This window comes from Mercenaria mercenaria, chromosome 8 (assembly GCF_021730395.1).
Source record: "Mercenaria mercenaria strain notata chromosome 8, MADL_Memer_1, whole genome shotgun sequence".
In the NCBI taxonomy this organism is placed as follows: domain Eukaryota; kingdom Metazoa; phylum Mollusca; class Bivalvia; order Venerida; family Veneridae; genus Mercenaria; species Mercenaria mercenaria.
The window spans coordinates 15,199,599-15,224,033 of record NC_069368.1 but is presented as its reverse complement, the minus strand read 5'-3'; the positions used below and the strand labels follow the sequence as shown (position 1 = coordinate 15,224,033).

At 36.3% G+C, this 24,435-nt stretch overlaps 1 protein-coding gene across 1 annotated transcript; it reads right to left on the bottom strand.

Annotated features, from left to right (window-relative positions):
* Positions 1 to 1,203: 1,203 nt before the first annotated feature.
* On the bottom strand, positions 1,204 to 24,431 carry LOC123523009 (osteoclast-stimulating factor 1-like). The gene is made up of 8 exons (XM_045300590.2): positions 24,250 to 24,431; positions 18,361 to 18,407; positions 17,548 to 17,662; positions 13,571 to 13,662; positions 12,915 to 13,034; positions 9,723 to 9,801; positions 9,158 to 9,247; positions 1,204 to 3,397 (listed from the first exon to the last, which is right to left on the bottom strand). The coding sequence occupies exons 1-8, from the start codon at positions 24,299 to 24,301 to the stop codon at positions 3,342 to 3,344; spliced, it is 651 nt and encodes a 216-aa protein (XP_045156525.1). The 5' UTR covers positions 24,302 to 24,431; the 3' UTR covers positions 1,204 to 3,341.
* Positions 24,432 to 24,435: the final 4 nt, after the last annotated feature.

The following is a 24,435-nucleotide window of genomic DNA, read 5'->3' as shown; positions in this document are numbered from 1 at the left end:
TTGTGGAGCGTTATTAAACTTGGTTCATTTGTTGTCGGGGGAACTGGTTACCTGTCTGCTCAATACCGTTTTTAACCTCTTGGAATTTCTTCGTGCAATCAATTTCATTCACAGTATGATATGATAATGCAACTTTCAGTTACACAAATCATAGCCATACCTAGATAGACCTGCAGAACAGATAGTCCATGATGTTGATATTTTGGTCAGATGTATGTTCTCTGTAATTATTTAACTGAAGACATAAATTTTGAAGTCCTAACCTCTGCTCCTTATGGGGAAGTTGTGGAGCTCAAGTACTAATGCACTCTAGGAACACCAATGAAGTTAATGGTGCTTATATTGTCTGTTGCAAGAGCCCACCTTGCCAAACTGACTGTACGAACACCCTGTAAGAACAGGCTTGTCAACCTTATATAGTGACAAATGCCCCCAAAGCGTGCCCAAGAATGCTACAGTTGTCTGTCAAATTGTGACCTTCACCTTGACCAAAGCGATCCAATCATTGTCACGACACACCCTTTGGGTTAGATGAACATTTGTGCAAACTTAATTCAAAATCCCTCCATGTGCCAAAAAGATATGAACTGGATACAAAAAAATCACACATCATTTTGTGACCTTGATCTAAGAGACCCAGGTCATAATCGCAACACACCTTCTCAATATGGTTAACATTTGTGTCAAATTATTTTCAAATCCCACTATGAATGTTGAAGTTATAGCCCGGACAACACGGACGGACAGTGCGATTTTAATATGCCCACCTTCGGGGGCATAATTCTGATAAAATGCATGTCAGTTATTTGCCTTCTGATGTAAACAAGTCTGCAAAGTTTTCAAAGCTATTGCGCTTATAGTACTCAAGTAAAATTGACTTGTACAAAAATTTTAACCAAGAAATGCCAATTTTTAAGGGCAAAAAGGGCCATAATTCTGATAAAATTCAAGAGAGAGGCATGGTTCTAGGCCAATGTTTTCAACTAATGTTGATAAACAAGTTTGCAAAATTTTGAATGCTACAGCTCAAATACATATGTAGTAACCAGGAAACTATCGGTACCAATTTTCTAAGTAAATAAAGGGTTAAATTTTGGGCCTACTTATTCAACTAATGATTGGTAAAGTGATACATATTATAATAATAAGATCAACATTTGAAATGAATTTCAAACTATTCAAGTAATAAGAGAAACAAATCACTACAATTTAAAGAATTTATTTCATATTTTTTACATAAACTAAATAGAATGTAATTAGAGTTAACTGCAGCAAAAACAGATCTAGTTTTAACAATAGAAAATTATACTTTCTGTACAAATATTAACAACTGTAAGCACTTGAAAATATCCTGACTTGCAGGTTAACTTGTACAGGTAATATACCGTATAATATGTAAATTATTGAATATGATATAAAGGATATAACCAGTGGTAAAAGACCATATACTGTGAAATCATCACTATTCGTGGGGGACCAGTTTTCGTGGACTTCCTGGTTGCAATAATCAAATAAATTTCTGTTTACTTTATCTATAAAATTAGAAGTCACTATTAAAATAGGTGTTTGTGAGGAAACCATAAAATTTAAGGCTGACGAAATTAAATGATTTCATAGTATATTTCTTCAAAAAACAAACATTTTAGTATGTACATCCCCAGTAAAAGCTACATGTAGAAACCCTCAGCATGTACATCCAATGTAAAATCTACATGTAGGAAACCTTCGTACGTACATCCACAGAACAATCTACATGTAGAAACCCTCAGAATGCACATCCCGAGACCAATCTACATGTAGAAACCCTCAGTATGTACATCCAGAGACCAATCTACATGTAGAAACCCTCAATATGTACATCCCGAGAACAATCTACATGTAGAAACTGTCAGTATGTACATCAAAAGAACAATCTACCTGTAGAAACCATCTGTATGTACATCAAAAGAACACTCTGTGTATTTAACACTTATATTTAACAAATGAATACATAATATTATTGTATTGATATAAAAAATGAAATTACTGCATATTTTTAGTCACACGAGTACCTTTAAAAAGCAAGCAAAAATAAAACCATACCATACTAATAACTAAGAGTTAACCAAGACGTAACTTTGATGCTAATGTGGCAAGTAACTTATTATAATGCATCTTGGCCGATGTCTTAGAAAACTAACAAGCCAGCAAATATGCTAATGTGGCCCATAAAAATTTCGCTGAATACATATAAAGAAAAAATTATAAAGGGCCATAATTAAGTGAAAAATAATCAAAATGGAACCCACTTTAGACATGCTCAACTAGGCTTGCTACTGATATTAAATACAAGGTTTGATGGAAATCTGGCAAATAATTGCTGAGAAATAGCACGGACAAATTCTGCCTACAGACTGATGGACCGACTACGGACCGGAATCCAATATAGCACCGATACTAGTAACTAGGGATATAATTACATGGTGATGTCCTACTTTTAAGTCACAGTTGACGAATAATTCATTATCTAGCAATGACTTAGGGATTGTGTGAATATTTTACATAACAAAACACCATTCCAAGTCTATTGCACATGTACAATCATCTGATATCTTCAGAGTATAAAACTCACAGTGCTTTTATTATCTCCTATATATTAAAGATAGAAATTCAACAAAATAGTTATATTCTTTGAATGTATCAAAACTAAGAAAACGCTTTAAATTCTCTTCACAACTGCCTGTGTACCATAACGGTAATAAGTAAGAGAGGCATTTAAGCAAAATGAAACAGCAAAAAGAAACTTTAAACTTCAGAAATGTTTTTATAAATGTAAATGGCCTTAACTTTTCAACCTGTTAAGTTTGATATCTATAGCAAAGGTGGATATTAAAACACATGCCCTCGTGATGACCTGTCTGAAGTAATTAGGTGTGAATGAGTTAATCTTGCATCAAAAACCACCTATATTTAACAGCTTCTTGCCTCAAGTAGCCAGTCAGCTTAATTCCCATGATTTTAGGGTGTGCCTGTAGGCAAGCCCGTTAATGGTTAATTAGAGCAATTTATGACCATAACAAGTTAGAATCTATTACATGAATAAATGCAACACTGGGTTTGTTCCTATCATGAAAATATTTAAACTGAGGCTCTGTATTCTATGCTTGAATCAAACATACTGCAATAAAATGCTTGAACCTAAACTTGCACAAAGTAGGCTTGTAATATTTCAAATGTCAATAATTAACAATGGGTCAACATTTAATATCACAATTATGATTGGTCCTTCTTGCAGTCACATGACTTTAACCAACCAATCATCATACAGAGCAGAACTTGATTACACAAACCAACCAATCAGATTAGTCTGAATCTTCCTCATCTCCATAATCTCCTGACAGTGCCCTTGGCATACCAGCTGGAAGACAAAATGCTGTGTTATATAGCTGAATTAAAGAAGTTAATTCATTTTGAAAATAATGGTTATAAGAAAACAAACCGTATAACAGGTTATTTTTACTGCTGTAAAAGTTTACGGATTTGGGGTAAAAACACATGATTTTATTTTACATGATTTTAATATTTACGAAATCACAAGGTCTGGTAACAAGAGCTGTCACAGGAGACAGCGCACTCGACTATTTCGATGCTGGATAGTGAAACTGGGCACATCTGAGGAAACTAGAGCTGTCACTGGAGTGTTTAATGACTCCAATTGTGGATGAAGATATTGCACAATAGCCTGAATCTATGTCAAAAATATCAACTTCTAATAAGACAGGTAAAGATAAAATGTATCAAAACACTATATAAGTTATCCTAAGCAAAAAGGGGCATAATTCATTAAATATTGGTGCCAGATTATGCACCTTGTGTCATATGGTGTGGGTCATGATGCTGAACAACTATTTTAAGTTTGAATCAAATCCATTCAGTAATAACAGAGATAAAGTGAAAGTGCATCAAAACTTTAACCTAAAATTCTCAGTAACAAGAGGACCATGATGGTCCTGAATCGCTCACCTCTTCCCACATGACCCAGTTTTGAGTATGACATCGTTTTTTCTATTATTTGACATAGTGACCTAGTTTTTGGGCTCATGTGACCCAGTTTTGAACTTGACCTAGATATTATCAAGATAAAAATTCTGACCAATTTTCATGAAGATCCATTGAAAAGTATGGTCTCTAGAGAGGTCACAAGGTTTTTCTATTATTTGACCTATTGACCTAGTTTTCGAAGGTATGTGACCCTGTTTTGAATTCTATCTAGATATCATCAAGGTGAACATTCTCACTAATTTTCATGAAGATCTCATAAAAATATGGCCTCTAGAGAGGTCACAATGTTTTTCTATTTTTATACCTACTGGCCTAGTTTTTGACCGCACTTGATCCAGTTTCAAAACTGACCTAGATATCATCAAGGTGAACATTCAGATCAATTTTCATGAAGATCCTTTGAAAAATATGGCCTCTAGAGAGGTCAAAAGGTTTTAATAATTTTAGACCTACTGACCTAGTATTTGACCGCAGTTGACCCAGTTTTAAACTTGACCTAGATATCATCAAGATGATAATTCAGACCAACTTTCATACAGATCCCATGAAAAGTATGGTCTTTAGAGAGGTCACAAGGTTTTTTTATTATTTGACCTACTGACCTAGTTTTTGAAGGCACGTGACCCACTTTCGAACTTGACCTAGATATCATCAAGATGAACATTCAGACCAACTTTCATACAGATCCCATAAAAAATATGGCCTCTAGAGAGGTCACAAGGTTTTTCTATTATTTGACCTACTGACCTAGTTTTTTGATGGCACGTGACCCACTTTCAAACTTTACCTAGATATCATCAAGGTGAACATTCTGACCAATTTTCATGAAGATCTCATGAAATATATGGCCTCTAGAGAGGTCACAAGGTTTTTCTATTTTTAGACCTACTGACCTAGTTTTTGACCGCATGTGACCCAGTTTCAAACTTGACCTAGATATCATCAAGATGAACATTCAGACCAACTTTCATACAGATCCCATGAAAAATATGGCCTTTAGAGAGGTCACAAAGTTTTGCTATTATTTGACCTACTGACCTAGTTTTTGACGGCACGTGACCCAGTTTCGAACCTGACCTAGATATCATCAAGGTGAACGTTCTGACCAAATTTCATGAAGATCTTATGAAATATATGGCCTCTAGAGAGGTCACAAGGTTTTTCTATTTTAAGACCTACTGACCTAGTTTTTGATGGCACGTGACCCAGTTTCGAACTTGACCTAGATATCATCAAGGTGAACGTTCTGACCAATTTTCATGAAGATCTTTTGACATATATTGCTTCTAGAGAGGTCACAAGGTTTTTCTATTTTTAGACCTACTGACCTAGTTTTTGACGGCACGTGACCCAGTTTCGAACTTGACCTAGATATCATCAAGATAAACATTCTGACCAACTTTCATAAAGATCACACAAAAAATGTGACCTCTAGAGTGGTCACAAGCAAATGTTTACGGACGGACGTACGCACAGACGGACGATGGACGCCGCGCGATACCAAAAGCTCACCTTGTCACTTTGTGACAGGTGAGCTAAAAAAGGGGACTAATTAATGAAAAATTGGTGCCAGAGTTATGCACCTTGCGTCATATGGTGTGGATGATGATGTTGAACAACTATTTTAAGTTTGAATTAAATCCATTCAGTAATAACAGAGACAAGTGCATCAAAACTTTAACCTAAAATTCTAAGTAAAAAGGGGAAATAATTAATGAAAAATTGGTACCAGAGTTATGCACCTTGTGTCATATGACAAGGGTAATGATGTTGAACAATTGTTTAAGTTTGAATCAGATCCATTCAGTAATAACAGAGATAGAGTGAAAGTGCATAAAACTTTAACCCGAAATTCTAAGTAAAAAGGGGAATAATTCATGAAAAATAGTGCCAGTGTTAAGCATCTTGTGTCATATGATGTGGGTGATGATGCTGAACAACTATTTTAAGTTTGAATCAAATCCATTCAGTAATAACAGAGGTAGAGTGAAAGTGCACTAAAACTTTAACCTGAAATTCTAAGTAAAAAGGGGGAATAATTCATGAAAAAATGGCGCCAGAGTTATGCACCTTGTGTCATATGATGTGGGTGATGATGTTGAACAACTGTTTTAAGTTTGAATCAAATCCATTCAGTAATAACAGAGATAGAGTGAAAGTGCATCAAAACTTTAACCTGAAAATCTAAGTGAAAAGGAGGGATAATTCATGAAATATTGGTGCCAGAGTTATGCACCTTATGTCAGATGATGTCGATGATGATGAGGAATAAGTATTTCAAGTTTGAATCAAATCCATCAAGTAATTACAGAGACAAGTTAAAACAAGAGGACCATGATGGTCCTGAATCGCTCACCTCTTCCCACATGACCCAGTTTTGAGTATGACATCGTTTTTGACCAACTTTCATGAAGATCCCATGAAAAATGTGACCTCTAGAGTGGTCACAAGGTTTTTCTATTTTTAGACCTACTGACCTAGTTTTTGAAGGCACGTGACCCAGTTTCGAACTTGACCTAGATATCATCAAGATGAACATTCTGACCAACTTTCATAAAGATCCCATGAAAAATGTGACCTCTAGAGTGGTCACAAGGTTTTTCTATTTTTAGACCTACTGACCTAGTTTTTGACCGCACGTGACCCAGTTTGAACTTGACCTAGATATCATCAAGATGAACATTCTGACCAACTTTCATGAAGATCCCATGAAAAATGTGACCTCTAGAGTGGTCACAAGGTTTTTCTATTTTTAGACCTACTGACCTAGTTTTTGAAGGCACGTGACCCAGTTTCGCACTTGACCTAGATATCATCAAGATGAACATTCTGACCAATTTTCATGAAGATCCCATTAAAAATGTGACCTCTAGAGTGGTCACAAGGTTTTTCTATTTTTAGACCTACTGATCTAGTGTTTGACCGCACGTCACCCAGTTTCGAACTTGACCTAGATATCATCAAGATGAACATTCTGACCAACTTTCATGAAGATCCCATGAAAAATGTGACCTCTAGAGTGGTCACAAGGTTTTTCTATTTTTAGACCTACTGACCTAGTTTTTGACCGCACGTGACCCAGTTTCGAACTTGACCTAGATATCATCAAGATGAACATTCTGACCAACTTTCATGAAGATCCCATGAAAAATGTGACCTCTAGAGTGGTCACAAGGTTTATCTATTTTTAGACCTACTGACCTAGTTTTTGACCGCACGTGACCCAGTTTCGAACTTGACCTAGATATCATCAAGATGAACATTCTGACCAACTTTCATGAAGATCCCATGAAAAATGTGACCTCTAGAGTGGTCACAAGGTTTTTCTATTTTTAGACCTACTGACCTAGTTTTTGACCGCACGTGACCCAGTTTCGAACTTGACCTAGATATCATCAAGATGAACATTCTGACCAACTTTCATGAAGATCCCATGAAAAATGTGACCTCTAGAGTGGTCACAAGGTTTTTCTATTTTTAGACCTACTGACCTAGTTTTTGACCGCACGTGACCCAGTTTCGAACTTGACCTAGATATCATCAAGATGAACATTCTGACCAATTTTCATAAAGATCCCATGAAAAATGTGACCTCTAGAGTGGTCACAAGCAAAAAGTTTACGGACGGACGGACGGACGGACGCACGGACGGACGACGGACACTGCGCGATCACAAAAGCGTACCTTGTCACTTTGTGACAGGTGAGCTAAAAAGAGAAAGTGTAAAAAAGCTTTAACCAAGGTGGGGACGCGGAAAGACACCGACGCCGGGTCGAGTAGGATAGCCCTCCTTATACTTCGTATAGTCGAGCTAAAAAATTAGCTCATTGAATATTTACAGCATGAAAATAAAACAGTCAAAATGCTAGGTAACCGGCACATGTTTATGATATTTCGTCACAATTGTCATTGTTACGACAACTTTTTTTTAAAACTTAAATGTCTTTAATGTTGTCAAAACCTTTTCAGAATCCCCAATACCTTATCAAACTTGTAATAATTACCATCCTACATGAAAAACATCAAAGATAAGTGTCAGTCATAGTAAATTATGGTTTGTAAAACGTGCATAAATGTATTTCTGTTATATCAACATAATTACTGTATTGACTGCTTGTATAAATTCAGAAAATATCAATTCAGTTCGAGAGGCATTTTTATTAGTCCAAACTTTCTAGTTCTCTTTCTTTATATTGTCTTTTCTCATATAATCGACATAACACCCGATTTAATGTACATAGTACGGCATTTAACAAATCGTCGAAGTTGTCTCCTATTTATATCAAAAGCACCATTTGTACGGATCAAAAACTGTTACATGATACCGGTTTACTTGATTTTACACGGCAAATTTATACGAGGCCAATATTTACGAATCTGATTTGGTCGTTAAAAAATAGTAAAAGCTAGAGATGCTTTTGAGAAAAGCGCATGTCTCCCACAACTGCCTAATCATCTAAATAGTAAGTCAGTCTTTATATACTGTTCACATAATCCACATGTGCATGCGCTTTCTTGACACCAAAAGGACACCTATAATACTAGTAGTATATAGGCGCTGGTTTGGGGGCAAATCTGAGTGTTTTTGGTAATTCAAGGGCCATAATTCCGAAGTGCCTAGGCCGATTTGGCTAGTTATCGAACTTGGCCAAGCACCTATTGGCAGACACATTTTGTTGAAGTTTGGTGAAGATCGTATGAGAAATGTTCGACTTAGAGAGCGGACAAGCTTTGTGACAGACAGACACACAGACAGACACACAGACTGGAGTAAATCAATATGTCTCCCACACCACTGTGTGGTGGGAGACATTATTAGCAGTAGGTAAAAATACCCGTTATACGGTACATGCTGGCTGAGTAATATCTGCCTGTATGTAAAACAATGTACATTACAATGTAGCTGAATTTACACACTAATTCTATCACTGATTTGGTGATCATAGCTGCTTGATCTGGGACACAGTATGTGGTTCTTACAGATTTTTCCTGGCCTCGGTCATAAGAGGTGCAAAAGCTCCCCTGTGTGCTCTGACCAAGTTAAATCCAAGAGAGCTGAATGCTAATCAAAATCACTTTCAAGCAGTTCTACAAAGACAATACTTCATACACATACCTGCTAGTCTTAATTTTCCTGCTGTGTCAGGATCTTTTGCAAGTTCATATGGCAATTTTCCATCCTTGTTCCTTATATTAACTTGAGCACCTGAAACAGGTTAAAGTACATGTTGTAAAGGAGACACTGGTGTAGAGACAGAGCATCTACGTTTGGTCCAAAGCCTTAAACCTAAGTTTTAAGACTAGTCTTAAAACTTCATCATCTTACTGGCTGTTTCACTGACCATAGCAAAGAGCATTCAAAGAATCATTTCCAAAACCTATTTTATGACCTTTGGCCGGAACTGAGGCTTAAAATTCTGGCAAGAGAGGACTTTTTCTGGAAAACAGAAAGAGAAAAACTGAAATTGTAGGGTACAGATGTAATGGGGTCCCATAGTTTTACTCTGGTTTTGGTGGACTAATTTATAGCTGCCTTATTTCTAAACAAATTTGCACACTTTTTAGTTCAAAATGACCTTGTCTGTGGGTTTTTAATAAGGACTTGATATCATGCAGATCCACAGATCAAATTATAATTTGATTCAAGTGACAAAGTTTTACCGGAGTTATGAAAAACGAACCTTTTTCTAACAGAAGATCCACTGCATCTGCATGCCCTTTCCATGCTGCCGAGTGGATTGGTGTGTCACCTAGCTTGTTCTGAAAAAGTAAATTTATTGTATACAGTGGAACTTCATTCCCTCAAACTCGACAGGACCGGCAAAATTTGTTTGAATTATCGGTAGTTCGAACCATCAGAGATCATACTTACCGGTATACAGGGATTCTGCCGGAACTTGATGATGAGTTTGAGCAAAAGGTGGTGATTGAATTATCCTAGTTCAAGTGAAAGAAGTTTGACTGTACATATATATTATAGTGATTATATATGTGAACTAGCAATAATCTCTTCTTAATATGGAAAAAAAAACAACAACAAAAAACAACATAGACCAGATATTCACCTTGTTTTAAAACAACAAAAACAAGAGGTCAAAAAGAGACAATGTCAATCATCTGAGGGACAACTTGCTTCTGACCACATCCATTATGCAGTTCATTAAAAGTTACATAAAAGTTTTTTTCCTTTTTTAAACTTCTACAGCCCCCAAAAGTTGCCAGACTAATGTGAGAGAGGTCCATATAAGAACGCTAAAGACCAAGTAAAAAGAAATCTTTTAAAGAGTTTTTTTCTATTTTTCGAGAAATTTGAGAGAAGACCACAGGAGGATGCTGTAGGTCATGTTTTGTCTTGATACATCAAGCAGCTCATGAGAAGAAGTTGTTTATAGGATTTTTCTATTTTTAGCTCTGGAAGCCTCTAAAAAAGGGCAAAGCAGAACCATTTGAACAAAGTTGAAGGATGCTGCAGACTAAATCTGGTGAAGATGAATCAAGCGGTTCATAAAAAGAAGTTTTTTAAATATTTTTTTTCTTTCTAGTTTTAGTTCTCATGGCCCCTTAAAATGGCCAAACTGAATCATTTGAAGAAAATTCAGAAAGGACCATACAAAGACATTCTAAAGGCTTATAAAGAGAGTCAAGCTGAAACAGTCAGATAAACTTTAGAGGACCACATAAGGATGTTACAGACCAAGTTTGCTAAAATCCATCAAATGGTTCATGATAAGAAGTTGCTAATTTTTTTTCTAGAGGGGCCAAGCAGAATCATCAGAAAAAAACTTGAGTGAAGATTACACATGGATGCTACAGACAAAATTTGGTGAAAATCCATCAAGTGGTTATGAGAAGAGTTCATTTAAAGGTTTTTCTATTTCAAGCTCTGACACCCTATCAGGGACCAAGCAAACCCATTTGAATAAATTGAGCAGTCAGGGGTGTAACTGTTTTAAGTTATGTAACCTATTTCAGTTACTTTTTCAAGCATTTTATAACCTGTATTAGTTATAAAATAAAGATAACCTTAGGTAAGTTATTCAAAAAAAAGTCTTTTTGTTGTTCTCACAAAGTGACCTTTAAAGTGAAATTAGTAGCAAACTGAGGCTAATCAAATTCTTTTTAGTCTGATCACGACCTGATAAGCATAATGGGATTTTAAGAGTTTTATAGCTTTAAAACTTTTGCGTAAAACTTTATCAGCCTTGCGTAAAAAATTTTACTCCATAGCTGGAAAGATAAAAGTTCAAGGATTCAGGAAATAATTACATTGGTCTCATTCAAAATGAGGAATTGGCACAGAAGGGCTTTGTAGTATTTTATGATAACTGAAACAAGTTATGAAAGTATAAGCAATAACTCAAAAGGGTTATAAACTGCGATAACTTGAAACAGTTACACCCCTGACTGTTGAGTGAAGACCATCTAAATTGGTTCAAGAAAAAAAGTCAAAGTTTTTTTCTCTATTTTTCAAAGATCTGATAGCCCCTACAAGGGGGCAAGCTGGAGCATTTGCACAAATTTGAGAGACGATGATTCAAGACCAAGTGGTGAAGATTCACCAATTGGTTCATGATGCTATCAACCATGTTTGGCGATGATACCTTAAGTGGTTCATGAGAAAATGTCATTTGGGCCATAATTCTGGTCTGACCCACAGAAATTCCAAACTAAACCCAGGTGCACAAATTCCCATGCTGAATATATTCCTATTATGTTTCATGATCCTAGGTCAAATACATTTTAAGATTCGTGTGACACAAACTTTTATGTTCTGTCTGGCATATTTTAGACTGTCAAGGGCCATAACTCTGGTCTGTCTATTAGTAAGTGGAATCTCAAACAAAACCCCAAGTGCACAACTTTGCATGCCGAGAAATATTCCTTTAATATTTCAAATCCTGGGTCAAATACTTTTTGAGATACATGCAACACAAACTTTTAGGCCATTTTCATGCATACTTTTGACTGAAGTCAAGGGCCATAATTCTGGTCTGGCTGTGTGAAATCCCAATTAAAACACTAGGTGCACAACTTCCCATACTGAATGATAATCCTGTGAAGTTTGATGACTGGGTCAAGTACTTTTGGAGGTATGCAGGACACAAACTTGGACAGACATATTTTTTTACTACATGTAAGTAAAGAGTTATAACTCTGGTCTGGTCAGTCAGTCACTGTTTAAGTTTTATCAGACACAATGTAGCATAAATGCTACACAGAGGTCCTGTGAGGTTTGATAACTCTGGGTCTCTTAATACTTCTTGAGATATGCACAACACAAATTCTGACTGGCGGATTGACAATGGAAAATGTAAAGTGTCCCTTCAAAAATTTTGAGAAGCACAAAAATTGGACAGTAAAGTCTTACAATATGCACTTGTTGACCTCATGTTGATGATGTATGCCAAGTTTAATCTGATGTAGATGGAAATTACTGGAGGAGACGCGTAAACACAAATGTGTGATTGACAGATGGAGAGACATTTCAATCACTATGTGCCTCCTAGGTCTTTGACATTGGGGGCAAACAAATTCATATGTAAGTAAGATTTTACAAGGATCCTTTTTTAAGAAAGGCAGTTTCCACAGTACTTCAAGAACTTCATTTTTACAACAAAATATTTAGATACAAAATGTAATATCAAATCACATTCTTTTTATTAATACCCATAAATGTTGTGTAATAAATAGCACTTATTTCACAAAGTAGAATCTGTATAGTACTAAGTAGAAACACATTCTGCCTATGTCTGGACTACTTTCATTGTATAATCAAAGCCTAGCAAAATCCACTCAATCTGAATACAGCATGCAAGATCAAGCTAATTTTATAATTAACCTTTTAAACAATTTCATATTAAAAGAAAACATACCTGTACAGATACTTCACAATGAGGCTTATTTAGCAAAATTTGCATACATTCAATATGACCACCATGTGCTGCCCAGTGTAGTGGTGTAGAACCCGCCTTATCAAGGGAGTTAACTGATACCTGAAAGTATCAAAGGAAGTAACTGAAAACTATGTACATAATACTGTGCATGAAATTAGAAACGGCGCCAATTGGAGCCATGATGTATTGACAGCATTATGAAAAGTTTTGTTTTGCTTTTCTTTGGTTTAATATCACATTTACACAATTATCGGTCATATGGTGACTTTCAACCTTTTCATAGAGGAGGAAGACCCAAAGTGCTCCTCCCAGAGTTATTTCAGGCCTCTGGTGCGGCAGTGGTAGAGGCCCTGGGCAGAACCACCATCATTTTGCAAGCCAACTGGATGGCTTCCTCAAATGAAAGAATTGAACACCCAAAGCCCTGAGCAAATCTTTGGACCCACAGTGGTGAGCAGCAAATGGTTAAATGTCAGCGACCATAACCACTCGGCCATGAATTTAGTACACCTGTTGGGCATTGATAATTGTAGGTTTCAGAATGGATAATGAATCACATATTTCTTTAAATGTCTGTTCACAAACTGTTGTTACTCACCACAATGCATGCCATAAAACATACAAAGCCTACTTACTTGGTTATCTAAACATTCATTCAAAAATGAAACATTTCCTCTCTTAGCTGCCTCATGCATGGGACAATCTATCGTCTCTGTGTTTTCTCCAACTGCAATTTCAAGTTCAACATACATCATATATAACAAGAGCTGTCACAGGAGACAGCACTCGACTATTTTGATGCTGGATAGTAAAATTGGATACATCTGAGGAAGCTGGAGCTGTCACTGGAGCATTTAATGACTCAAATGTGGATGAAGATATTGAACAATAGCTTAAGTCTGAAAAAATTAAATCAGTATAAAAGGAGCATAATTCATGGAAAACTTCTGCAAAAGTAATGCACCATGTGTCAAATCATGCGGCTAATAATTTGGAACAACTATTTTAAGTTTTAATTAAATCTATTTAGTAATACTGGAGATACAGCGAAAGTGCATCACAACTTGAACCGGAAATTCTATTAGTAAAAAGTGGGCATAACTCAGAACATACTGGTGCCGGCATTATCAAACTTGTGTTGTATGATGAGTGATGATGTGGAACAACCATTTTAAATTTGATTAAATCCTTTCAGTAACACCAGAGATATAAAAGGCATCAAAATTAAACTAATTCTAAGTAAAAAGGGGATAAAACTCATAAAACATTTGTGCCAGAGTGACTGACCTTGTGCCATATGATAAGGATGATGATCTGGAAAAACTAATTTAAGTTTTAATCAAATTGACATTAAGTAATGACAAAGATATAGTGAAAGTGCACCACAATTAACCTGAAATTCTAAGTAAAAAATGGGCATAATTCATGAAATATTGGTGGAAGAGTTATGGCCCTTGTATCACACGATGTGGATGATGACGCAGTACAACTATTCTAAGTTTGAATCAAATCCATTTGGTAATAACAGAGATAAAGTTTAAGTGCATCAAAACTTTAACCTGAAATTTTAAGTACAAAAGGGGGATAACTCATAAAATATAGGTGTCACAGTTATGACCCTTGGGTTAAAAGATGTAGGTGGTGATGATGAACAATTATTTTAAGTTTGAATCAAATCCCTTCTGAAATAACAGAGATATAGTGAAAATGCATCAAAATCAAAATTCTAAGTAAAACTTTAAAGGAGGCATAATTCATGAAAAACTGGTGCCAAAGTTATGGATTTTGTGTTATATGATGTGGGTGATGATGTGGAACAACTATTTTAAGTTTGAATCAAATCCATTTAGTAACAACTGAGATAAAGCAAAAGTGTACCAAAACTTTAACCTGAAATTCTAAGTAAAAAGGGGGGATAATTCATGAAAGATTGGGGCCAGAGTTATGATCCTTGTACCATATGATGTGGGTGATGATGAGGAAAAAAAACTATTTCAAGCTTGAAGCAAATCCATCAAGATATAACAAAGATAAAGAGAAAGTGCATCAAAACTTGAACCAAAGTGCGGACGTGGAAGGTTGCCAACACTGGGTCGAGTAGGATAGCTTCTCTATACTTCGTATAGTCGAGCTAAAAATTATATTATATACCTGTAATCTGTGGAATATTGGCCTTACATTTTTAAATAGAAGATATGAAAATTCCCCAATTATAAAGCAGGTTTTTCAAAAAACATTTTCAATTTTTAGTAACAGTGATCTTGACCTAACAGCAGCCTTGATCATAGTAGCCACAAAAACAATCCCCAAACCTTTTTATCCTGTCAAGTGACATCAGAATTTTGGTTTGGGTACCAAGTCACAAAGAATCAAAAGGTAATGAATATGCTGACAAATGTGCAAAAAGGCAGTGTTATACTGGTGGAAACACTAGTATTTAAGGTAATGGACTCGTAATGGCATTCGGCTATGTCAGTCAAGTCAGGCAGACTAAACCTGACCCCTTCTGGCCAAATTACTGGGAAACAATTCCAAAGAGGTCTTGTAGTGATCCAACCAGTGGGAATTCTGAGAAAACATGTCACATGGTTGTAAGCAAGCATATTGACATTCTGAAAGAGGTACTTCCCAGGAACACTGCACTGAGGCAATTAAAAATTCTAATGTCTATATTTATATGCAATATGTGCAAAAATGTCAATGATGCAATGTTAGTGAGTCAAGTGAGGAAGACAACTAGTCTGTGCTAGCGGAGAAGATCAATTCCTTATGGACTTATCTTGTATTGATTTGACCATTAGGAATCCTGGGACAATTCATAGTGAGTCGAAAGGCACAACAGTGCAAACAAGAAAAACATTCTTTTTTTGTGAGATGTATATCATACAAATACAACAACAAATCAACAAAGAAGTTGTATAAACCTGATTAGCCCCATACATATTCCCACACTAACATATCCGCCTGAAGTATGCGCAACATCAAATAATACATACAAGAGGAAAAGATTGAGGGGTAGTACACTATGCTCATGCTTTGGGGAGAAGCACCCCAATATGGAAAGGCATAGAAACCATACCAAGTGAAATATCTAACAAAACAGGTGAGGCAAAGGAAATATTAAGAACCCAGGAACCCAATGGCAAATATAATACATGTACCTGTCTAATTCTACCAAACCAAAACAAAACATTTAATGAGGATAACTGGAACAGACATAAATTCAACATCTTAAAACTTTACAACCAGACAAAGCAGCACCTTTGCCACCATCAAAGACACTGCCAATATCAATAAACATTTAGTGTCTGACTGACCACCACTTAACGATCTACATTTGAGCCACACCATGAGAAAACCAACATAGTGCGTTTGTGACCAGCATGGATCCAGACCAGCCTGTGCATCCGCGAAGTCTGGTCAGGATCCATACTGTTCGCTTTCAAACCGGCTATTGCAATTAGAGAAATCGTTAGGGAACAGCATGGATCCTGACCAGACTGAGCGGATGCGCAGGCTGGTCTGGATCCATGCTGGTCGCAAATGCACTATGCTGGTTTTTTCATGGTGCAGCTCATTTGAGTAACAAAAAATAATTTAAGACAGGTCTACATTAGGGGTAATGTCAGTTACAGAGTGCCCATGGTCAGACATACCCTAAAATAAGTTGAACAAGAGCTGTCACTAATGGTGACAAATGCCCCCGCAGCACCTTGACCTTTGACCTGGTGATCCCAAAGTCAGTAGGGGTCGTGTACTCAATAAGTACTATCAGCATGTGAAGTTTGAAGGTCCTGGGTGCAGTGGTTCGCGAGTAAAGTGCCTTCATGCAAAAAGTTAATGAACTAACGAACAGACAGACAGTTGAAAACTAATATGCCTCCCTTCCGGGGCATAATAAAACAAACAAACTGATCAGGTAATACAAGCAGTTAACTGTTTTGACCAAGACAACTGCAAAGAGTAACACATTTTCTGGTGAATGGCTTTTCAAATTGGATACCCAGATAACAAAGAGTGCACTATACTATGGACTTACTATGACACTGTTTACCTTAAGCAGACAGTAAATATGCATTTAAGTTTGAATGCATTTGTTAGTCTATAGTTCTAAGTCATATTTAATTGAAACTAACCAGTTTTTTTTCTGTTCTGACTGAAACAATAATGAAATATAATGACAGATGGGTTGTCACAATATTGCCTAGATGAGCACATGGAAATATATTAACAAGGGAGGTAAGTCTTTAACCTCTGTTTAATTCAAGGACAGACATATGAGACATACTTTAGCTCCTAGGTCTCACTCGTACAAAATTAGTAACTTAACATCCTTATCATTTTATCTTCTACTTATAAATCATATTCCCAAAATAGTTCTGCACCAACTTTAGAACATAAAAAATTTCCTGGTATGAAACAACAGGGAAAATAATTTGATCTTTTTTTTTATTGCAGTATGCCAACTGTGGAATACAAAGAAAAAAGTCCCCACCCACCTTCACTGTCCAAGGCAAACATCCTTCTCGCTCTCACACCCCGCACCCCCATCCCCTTATTTTTTTTTCATAAATTTAGAACTAGAATAACATGTATTTCAGGTCTAGCATACCATAATTGCTTGGTATAAGGCCTGATCTTTTTCCACAGCGAGCTCTCCACCAATCAGTGTTTGACATATCTGTTATATATAGTAATTCTCCCTCATCAAATGAAAGTTCATCAGCCTGTAATATATCATATCAAACTTTCATCATTCATTTTCAATTTTAAGATATCATATTTGTAACCAAGTACAGATGTAACTTAAAATAAATTTGTATCTGCCATACACAAACCAGAGAATCTTCTCATTAAAAATTTCTCAAAATATAAAATATATAAATAATTCTTTTACAAGATTGATTACTGCTTTCATATCACTCTCCATGTTTTCTCATCTTATGCCAGTTACACTCTAGATTAGTGTTTCTTCAATCAGAAACTATAACATGGAAAAAGGAAAACTCATTTTAATGTCAGAAGTCAAAGTATTCTATAAATGAGCTGTGCCATGACAAAACCAACATAGTGGGTTTGCAACCAGCATGGATCCAGACCAGCCTGCACATCCGTGCAGTCTGGTCAGGATCCATGCTGTTCGCTAACAGTTTCTCTACTTGCAATAGACTTTGAAAGTGAACAGCATGGATCCTGACCAGACTGCGCGGATGCGCAGGCTGGTCTGGATCCATGCTGGTTGCAAACCCTTTATGTTGGTTTTTGTCATGGCACAGCTCATTTATAGAATACTTTGACTTCTGACATTAAAATGAGTTGATGGTTTTCTCATGGCGCGGCTCAAATCTACTTCCATGTTCACTTCCTGGTTTAAGCATACACAAATTTAATAAAGCCGAAATACACATGTAGCAGTTGTGTTTACCTGCTGAGCATCATACTTGTACATTGTCCTGACCACTTTCACATGCCCTGGAAAAAAGGTGTACAATAAAAAGTAGTGTTGGTTCAGTTAAAAATGGTAGCCAGAACTAAATACAAGACTGGGCTCAGGTTTGTCGAGGTAACCTAAGCCCACTGATAAAATCAACATTTTGTCACTAACTTGATTACCCTTTCTTGAAATGAGGTCACACTATCAGTTAGAAATATTAAAAGTCTACAACTACTTCATGATGTAGGGCTTGACCTTAATGACTGCCCTATTGCCCGGGACAGGTAAAAGTCAAGTGCAGGCAGGCAAAAATTCATATTCAGTTGCCCGTTGAGCAATTAAAGGGAAATATATGAAAGATCCTAGGAAACACTTCTAAGAAAATCATGTACTACTGTTTTTGTTGCTGTACTGCATTGCAGTATCTCAACACATCACCATACTACATGTACATATCAGCAACCAAAATTAGGGTTCAGGCAAGTGAAAATATAGTTAAAGTTGACTTTATAATAATGGGCAGGTGCTCTACAGACATACAGACAAGCCCTGTGATGACTGTCAATAATTATTTGTTAACATAAATTATTGTGTAAATGTCAGGGGGATTCCACTTTTGAAATATAAAATGCATTTCCAACTTGCCAAGACCTGCCCAAGTAGCTATCCAACACAGAGTGGTAAAAAACAAGCACAGACTGAGTGGCAGTCATAACTTACCGGTAAGTGAAAACTATGAAATTTAAATTAATTGTTGTTTTCTTTCCATCTAATATGGTTACCTGACAGACCCCAAAAGCTATGCTGAACTTACTTCTACTAAAAGTCATTGAATTTTAATTTAAAGGTTCAAATTTACATGAAACTGCTGAAAACTACTTATTAAGGCCTAAAAAAAAAAATTCTTTGTTACCGGTAACATGTTGAAAAAAATTAGGGTAGGCAGGTCGGAATTTTTTATTTTTTTTATTTTTTTTTTTATTAAGGGAGACTTTTCAGAAAATTATTTTTTTGTCCAAAAATGATTACAAATAAGAGGGTTATGCCTTTAGAGCATCAGTAAGTTGATTTCTAAAATCACTGACCATGTTTAAAGCGTGAAAAGTGCAGCTTTGCAACTTTTTGTCAAAAAGTTGAAAAAATTATTCTCCAAGGCCATAAAAACATTTAGGGTCGGACCAAATATTTAGGGTAGGTCGGGATACCGGAAACCAACAATTTTTTTTTTACGCCTTATAAAACGTCATTGAGTGAACATATAATGATGCTACAGACCAACTGTTATGAAAACCCATCAAGCCAGGCACGTAGCTGCCTTTACGCAGATACGCAGCTGCGTAGTGAAAATCTGGCAAGCATACACAATTAAACTGGCTAATTTCATTCGCTGCAATAAGAAGTCTGCTTCATACGCAATCATTGCTTACTTCATATTCAGTTTAACCATTTAGGTACAGTTTTGCAATTTATTTTGTTATGCATCCTACTACTTGATTACTCATTTTGTAATAATCCTGAACATGGAAAATATTACAATCATACGCAGTCTGTGCTAACGGTTTAAAAAGGCAAACCTCTATGATAGAACTATAGCACAATATCAAAAATTGAAAAAAAAAATTGGTGGCTTCAAGCCTAAAAGGAATTTTGAATAGGATATATTATATAATACTGCAGACCTAATTTTCATGCATAATGGTTATTAAGTTATTTTCAGATGCCATAGAATATCTGATATCAAATAATTATACCCAATTATTGCCCAGGTATGACACCGGTACGATATTAAGTTTGTGACATCCAGTTCACAGTGAGATACATTGTAAATATCTTCTTTCTTTATTATTGGTAATTACATAATTTTCAATGGCATAATAGGTACAATGTAACTAAATTATATGTATTATATTTCAGAAGATTCTTAAAAATTATCAGATCAAGATTTCAGTGTAATACTTGGTTTTAGTTGTCGTTGAGATATATCAACAATCATGCTATATTTTTAATATTTGTTTTATGAATCAATATGTTAGTACAATGTCTACCAAATGCTTATGTTCAACCCTTGTATAAAACTTAAAAGGACTATTTTTGGTTCGCTATAGCCTAATATATGTTATTAGTCCCCTACTGGTTGAAACTCAGTTTCGGGGACTATAGGAATGCGCTTTTCTTGGCACAAATGTTCCCCATGATGAGGGGTCTACAGAAAAGTGGTCTTGATTTTTCCCTACGATCAGTAATAAAAAGTTACAATATAAGCTATTTATAGTAACAACAAAGGGAAGTAATTCTAGGTTCTTGCACATGACTCTCCGTCTCATGATGGTGAACAAATGTGCCAAGTTACATCAAAATCCCTGCATGAAAAAGAAAGGCTCTAGACAAAGTCATTCTTGTATCTGACCTTTGACCTCTAAGTGTGACCTTGATCTTAGACCTAGGATCCTGGTTCTTGGGCATGACACTCCGTCACATGATTGTGAACATTTGTGCCAAGTTACTTCAAAATCCCTCTATGCATGAAGAAGAAATGCTCCGGACAGTCATTATTGAATTTAACCTTTGACCTCCAAGTGTGACCTTGACCTTTGAGATAGGAACCTGCGGTTTACGCATGACACTCTGTCTCACTGAGGTTAACATTCATGCCAAATATAAACGAGATTGCTTCATGCAGGTCAAAGTGATGATCCGGACAAAGTCATTATTGAATTTAACCTTTGACCTGCCAAATATAAATGAGATTACTCCATGCATGTCAAAGTTATGGTCTGGACAAACAAATCCGGACGGACGCACACATGGATGCACGCACACAGTGACATACACCAAACAGCCATTTGGACAACTATGTCTTCGCTTCCGCAAGCGGGCTCAACAAAAATTTATCGAAAATTCATTATAACTGTTTGTTATATTTGAAGTTAACTGTATACATTAATTTTGCTAGCATGAAATCTTAATGGCAAGGTACGAGATCATAATGGCAAAGCGCAAAATTGTGAATTTTCCGTAATTTCGCAGTTCGCCACTGCAGTCTTGCACTTCACAAACATAATTTGCGTTTTGTGCTTCTCCATCATGCACAGGTGAAAAGCGAATTGTATGCGAGTCGCGGTAATTTTTGCACAGGTCAATATCTCTGCTCCAGGGATTCTTTCTGCCCGATCACGAAAATATCTCAGAATCAGTTCTGACGTCAAATTATTTGGACTAATCTATCTTCTATCTTCCGTAACTGTCAAACCCCTTGCGGGGACGTAGACATTTTGCGCGTCAAAATCTTAAAGAGAAAGAATATAGTGATAAAAATTTAGAGAGGAAGAAACTAAAAAATAACTTTGGTGAAATAAAAAGCTTAAAACTTGAGTTAGCAGGATAACTAGGGCGAGACATGTTCAAGGCTGCAAACTGTAGCACTGAACTGCTCTAGGGTAGGGAGGTGGGCGACACTGGGGGGAAGTCGGTTCCAATGGTATACAGTTCTCGGAAAATAAGAAAACTTGTAATAGTCAGTGGTTGCAGTAATTAACCTATAACTTGGGGAATGGCCATAGCGGACACATCGGGTCATTGGGGTAAGGTAATCTACGATTGGGATAGCAACCAGATCATGATGAATCTTATAGAAGAGTGATAACCTAGAATCTATACGCCTTAAATCCAGTCGACAAAGGTTTAGGGAGTGTAGCATATCTGTTACACTAGAAGTACGACCGTAGTCAGTCTTGATCCAACAGGCGGCTCTCCTTTGGAAGCTTTCAATTTGGTCTATCTGGGTTTGGGTGTGGGGCGACCATACCTCGGAGGCATATTCAAGCTGGGGTTGGACTAGAGTCTTGTAAGCAATGGTCTTAATGGGTTGGGATTTGACCTTAATGTTTCTTCGTAAGAACCCTAGGGTTTGGTTAGCTTTTTTGGATGACCTATTTATGTGATTGTCATTTGAGATATCCACGCCTAGGTATTAAGCTGAGCTGACCGATTCAAGTTGGACTCCATGTAGGTAATATTGGGTAGGGAAAGGATGTTTCCTTCTAGTGGCGTGGATCACTTGACACTTGGAGGGGTTGAACTTCATATCCCACTCCAACTCCCACTTTTCTAAAAGTTTTAGGTCATTTTGGAGAGCGACAGATTGGTCTGCAGATGACAATGTTAAATATATTGCCGTGTCATCTGCAAACAGACGGACTTTGGAACTGATGTTTTGTGGGAGGTCATTTATGTAAGCTAGGAAGATCAGGGGACCAAGTACAGACCCCTGCGGGACACCTGATGATACTGGGATGGCATCAGAGGTAGTGCCATTTAGGACTACTGATTGGATCCTATTATCTAAGAAGCCTTTGACACATCTTAGTGTGTTACCTCTAACTCCTTATTCATGCATTTTTAGTAGGACTTTCTCATGGCTAACCTTGTCAAATCTAAACACAAATTGGCAGTGACGAAAATATCATCGGAAATTTCCTCCAATATTCTGGTCTTTTGAGTGGTAGACACAAGTGGAGATATTACCCATAAGAAAAATAAGTTATTTAATAACTCAATATTTCTAGGATCACATCAAAAGAGGACATGAAGGCATTACTCCTCCGGAGGTGTCTGAATTCCAAATTAGGACTACCAGTTCCCTAGCCTATGCACTTACTTTGGCTAGAGAACCAATAGGAGAGATCGTGTTTGTAAACAAATCCATTGTATTTTCTATTTTTAGAACTGATAAAACAAAGACCGGGTTGGCAGACGCCGAGCGTCCATGTTTTTTGTAAACAGTGGTGTTTTTCTAACGGCTTAAACTTTCTTAAAACACAAATAATATCAATAATTTTTTGATCAATGGAAAGTGTATAAAACGAGCAATTTATTGATTACTTTTGTTTATAATTTCGAAATTAAATGGATTAATTATAAACGCTTAACTTACAGTGTTTTTTCAAAAAGTTTGGAGGATCGCTATGCCGCTATTAAAATCTTATGTCATTTAAAATGGTTATTCATTTTAAAAAGATATTTAAATGGGAAAATATGAAAATCATAAGCATTTAAAAACTTTTTGAATTTTTAAAATCCATAAATGAGCGGAAAAGTTATTAAAAATTCAGATCCCATACTGGTACTGATGATAAACCCTAACAGAAAATGAGGTTTTTTACCTGTAACTTTTTTATTTCTGCAAATTGAAATCAATGGTCGGTATCAAAATAAAGCTTAACCTTTGCTGAAAACTTTACATAATTCAAATTTATATTTAGTAAGCAAACTACACGAAGTGAGGGCCTGAAAGGGGTATGTAAAACGGGGACTTTATGAACGTTGACTGATGATAAATTCGAACCCTTTGTCATCTACAAAATTTTCTTGGTATTGTTATATTGAAACATTCCCCAAAAAGCTGCAACAGTCATTCCTGATCAAGTAATGAAAAGTTAACAAATGTCAGGTCTTCATGTTTCGACTGTGAGCATGCGCAAAAAACACCCTCTTCCCCAGTAATTTTGGATAATTTTTTTTTATACAAATTTATGTAAGTCATTTATTTATACAAAGTATTTACCAATTTTGTTTTTGTTTACACCAGTTGGTGTTGTAAGTGGAAACTATTAGATGGTGTGTTCAATTTTATAAATAACCGATTGCAATCAAATATTTCCAAGGTGTTCCACTTTATCATCTGTCCGGGTTTATCATCAGTACCAGTATACAAACCAGGTATTTATGCGTGACGTCATGGCGATCTCTCCTATTCCTGAGGAATAAGTTCGCTGTCTAGGGAACCGGTTCCAGTTCTCTAGCCCACTGTCTACATCTAACTTCTTAACCTTATTTTTTTTGGGCTTACTGAAAGACGATCTTTATGTTTACTGCACTTACCGGGTTTAGGGACTGGCGGCGGTGGTCGGTTCGGTCTTAGTGATCGAGACATTGGTTTGAAAGATTAGATGCTTTTTTAGCAAGAAAGTTACGAATTTCTCTTTATTCCCGGATACTTATACACGTTTTCAACGAATGCGGAAGAGAAATGAAAATCTATTTACGGTGAGTGGATTGTAGATAACA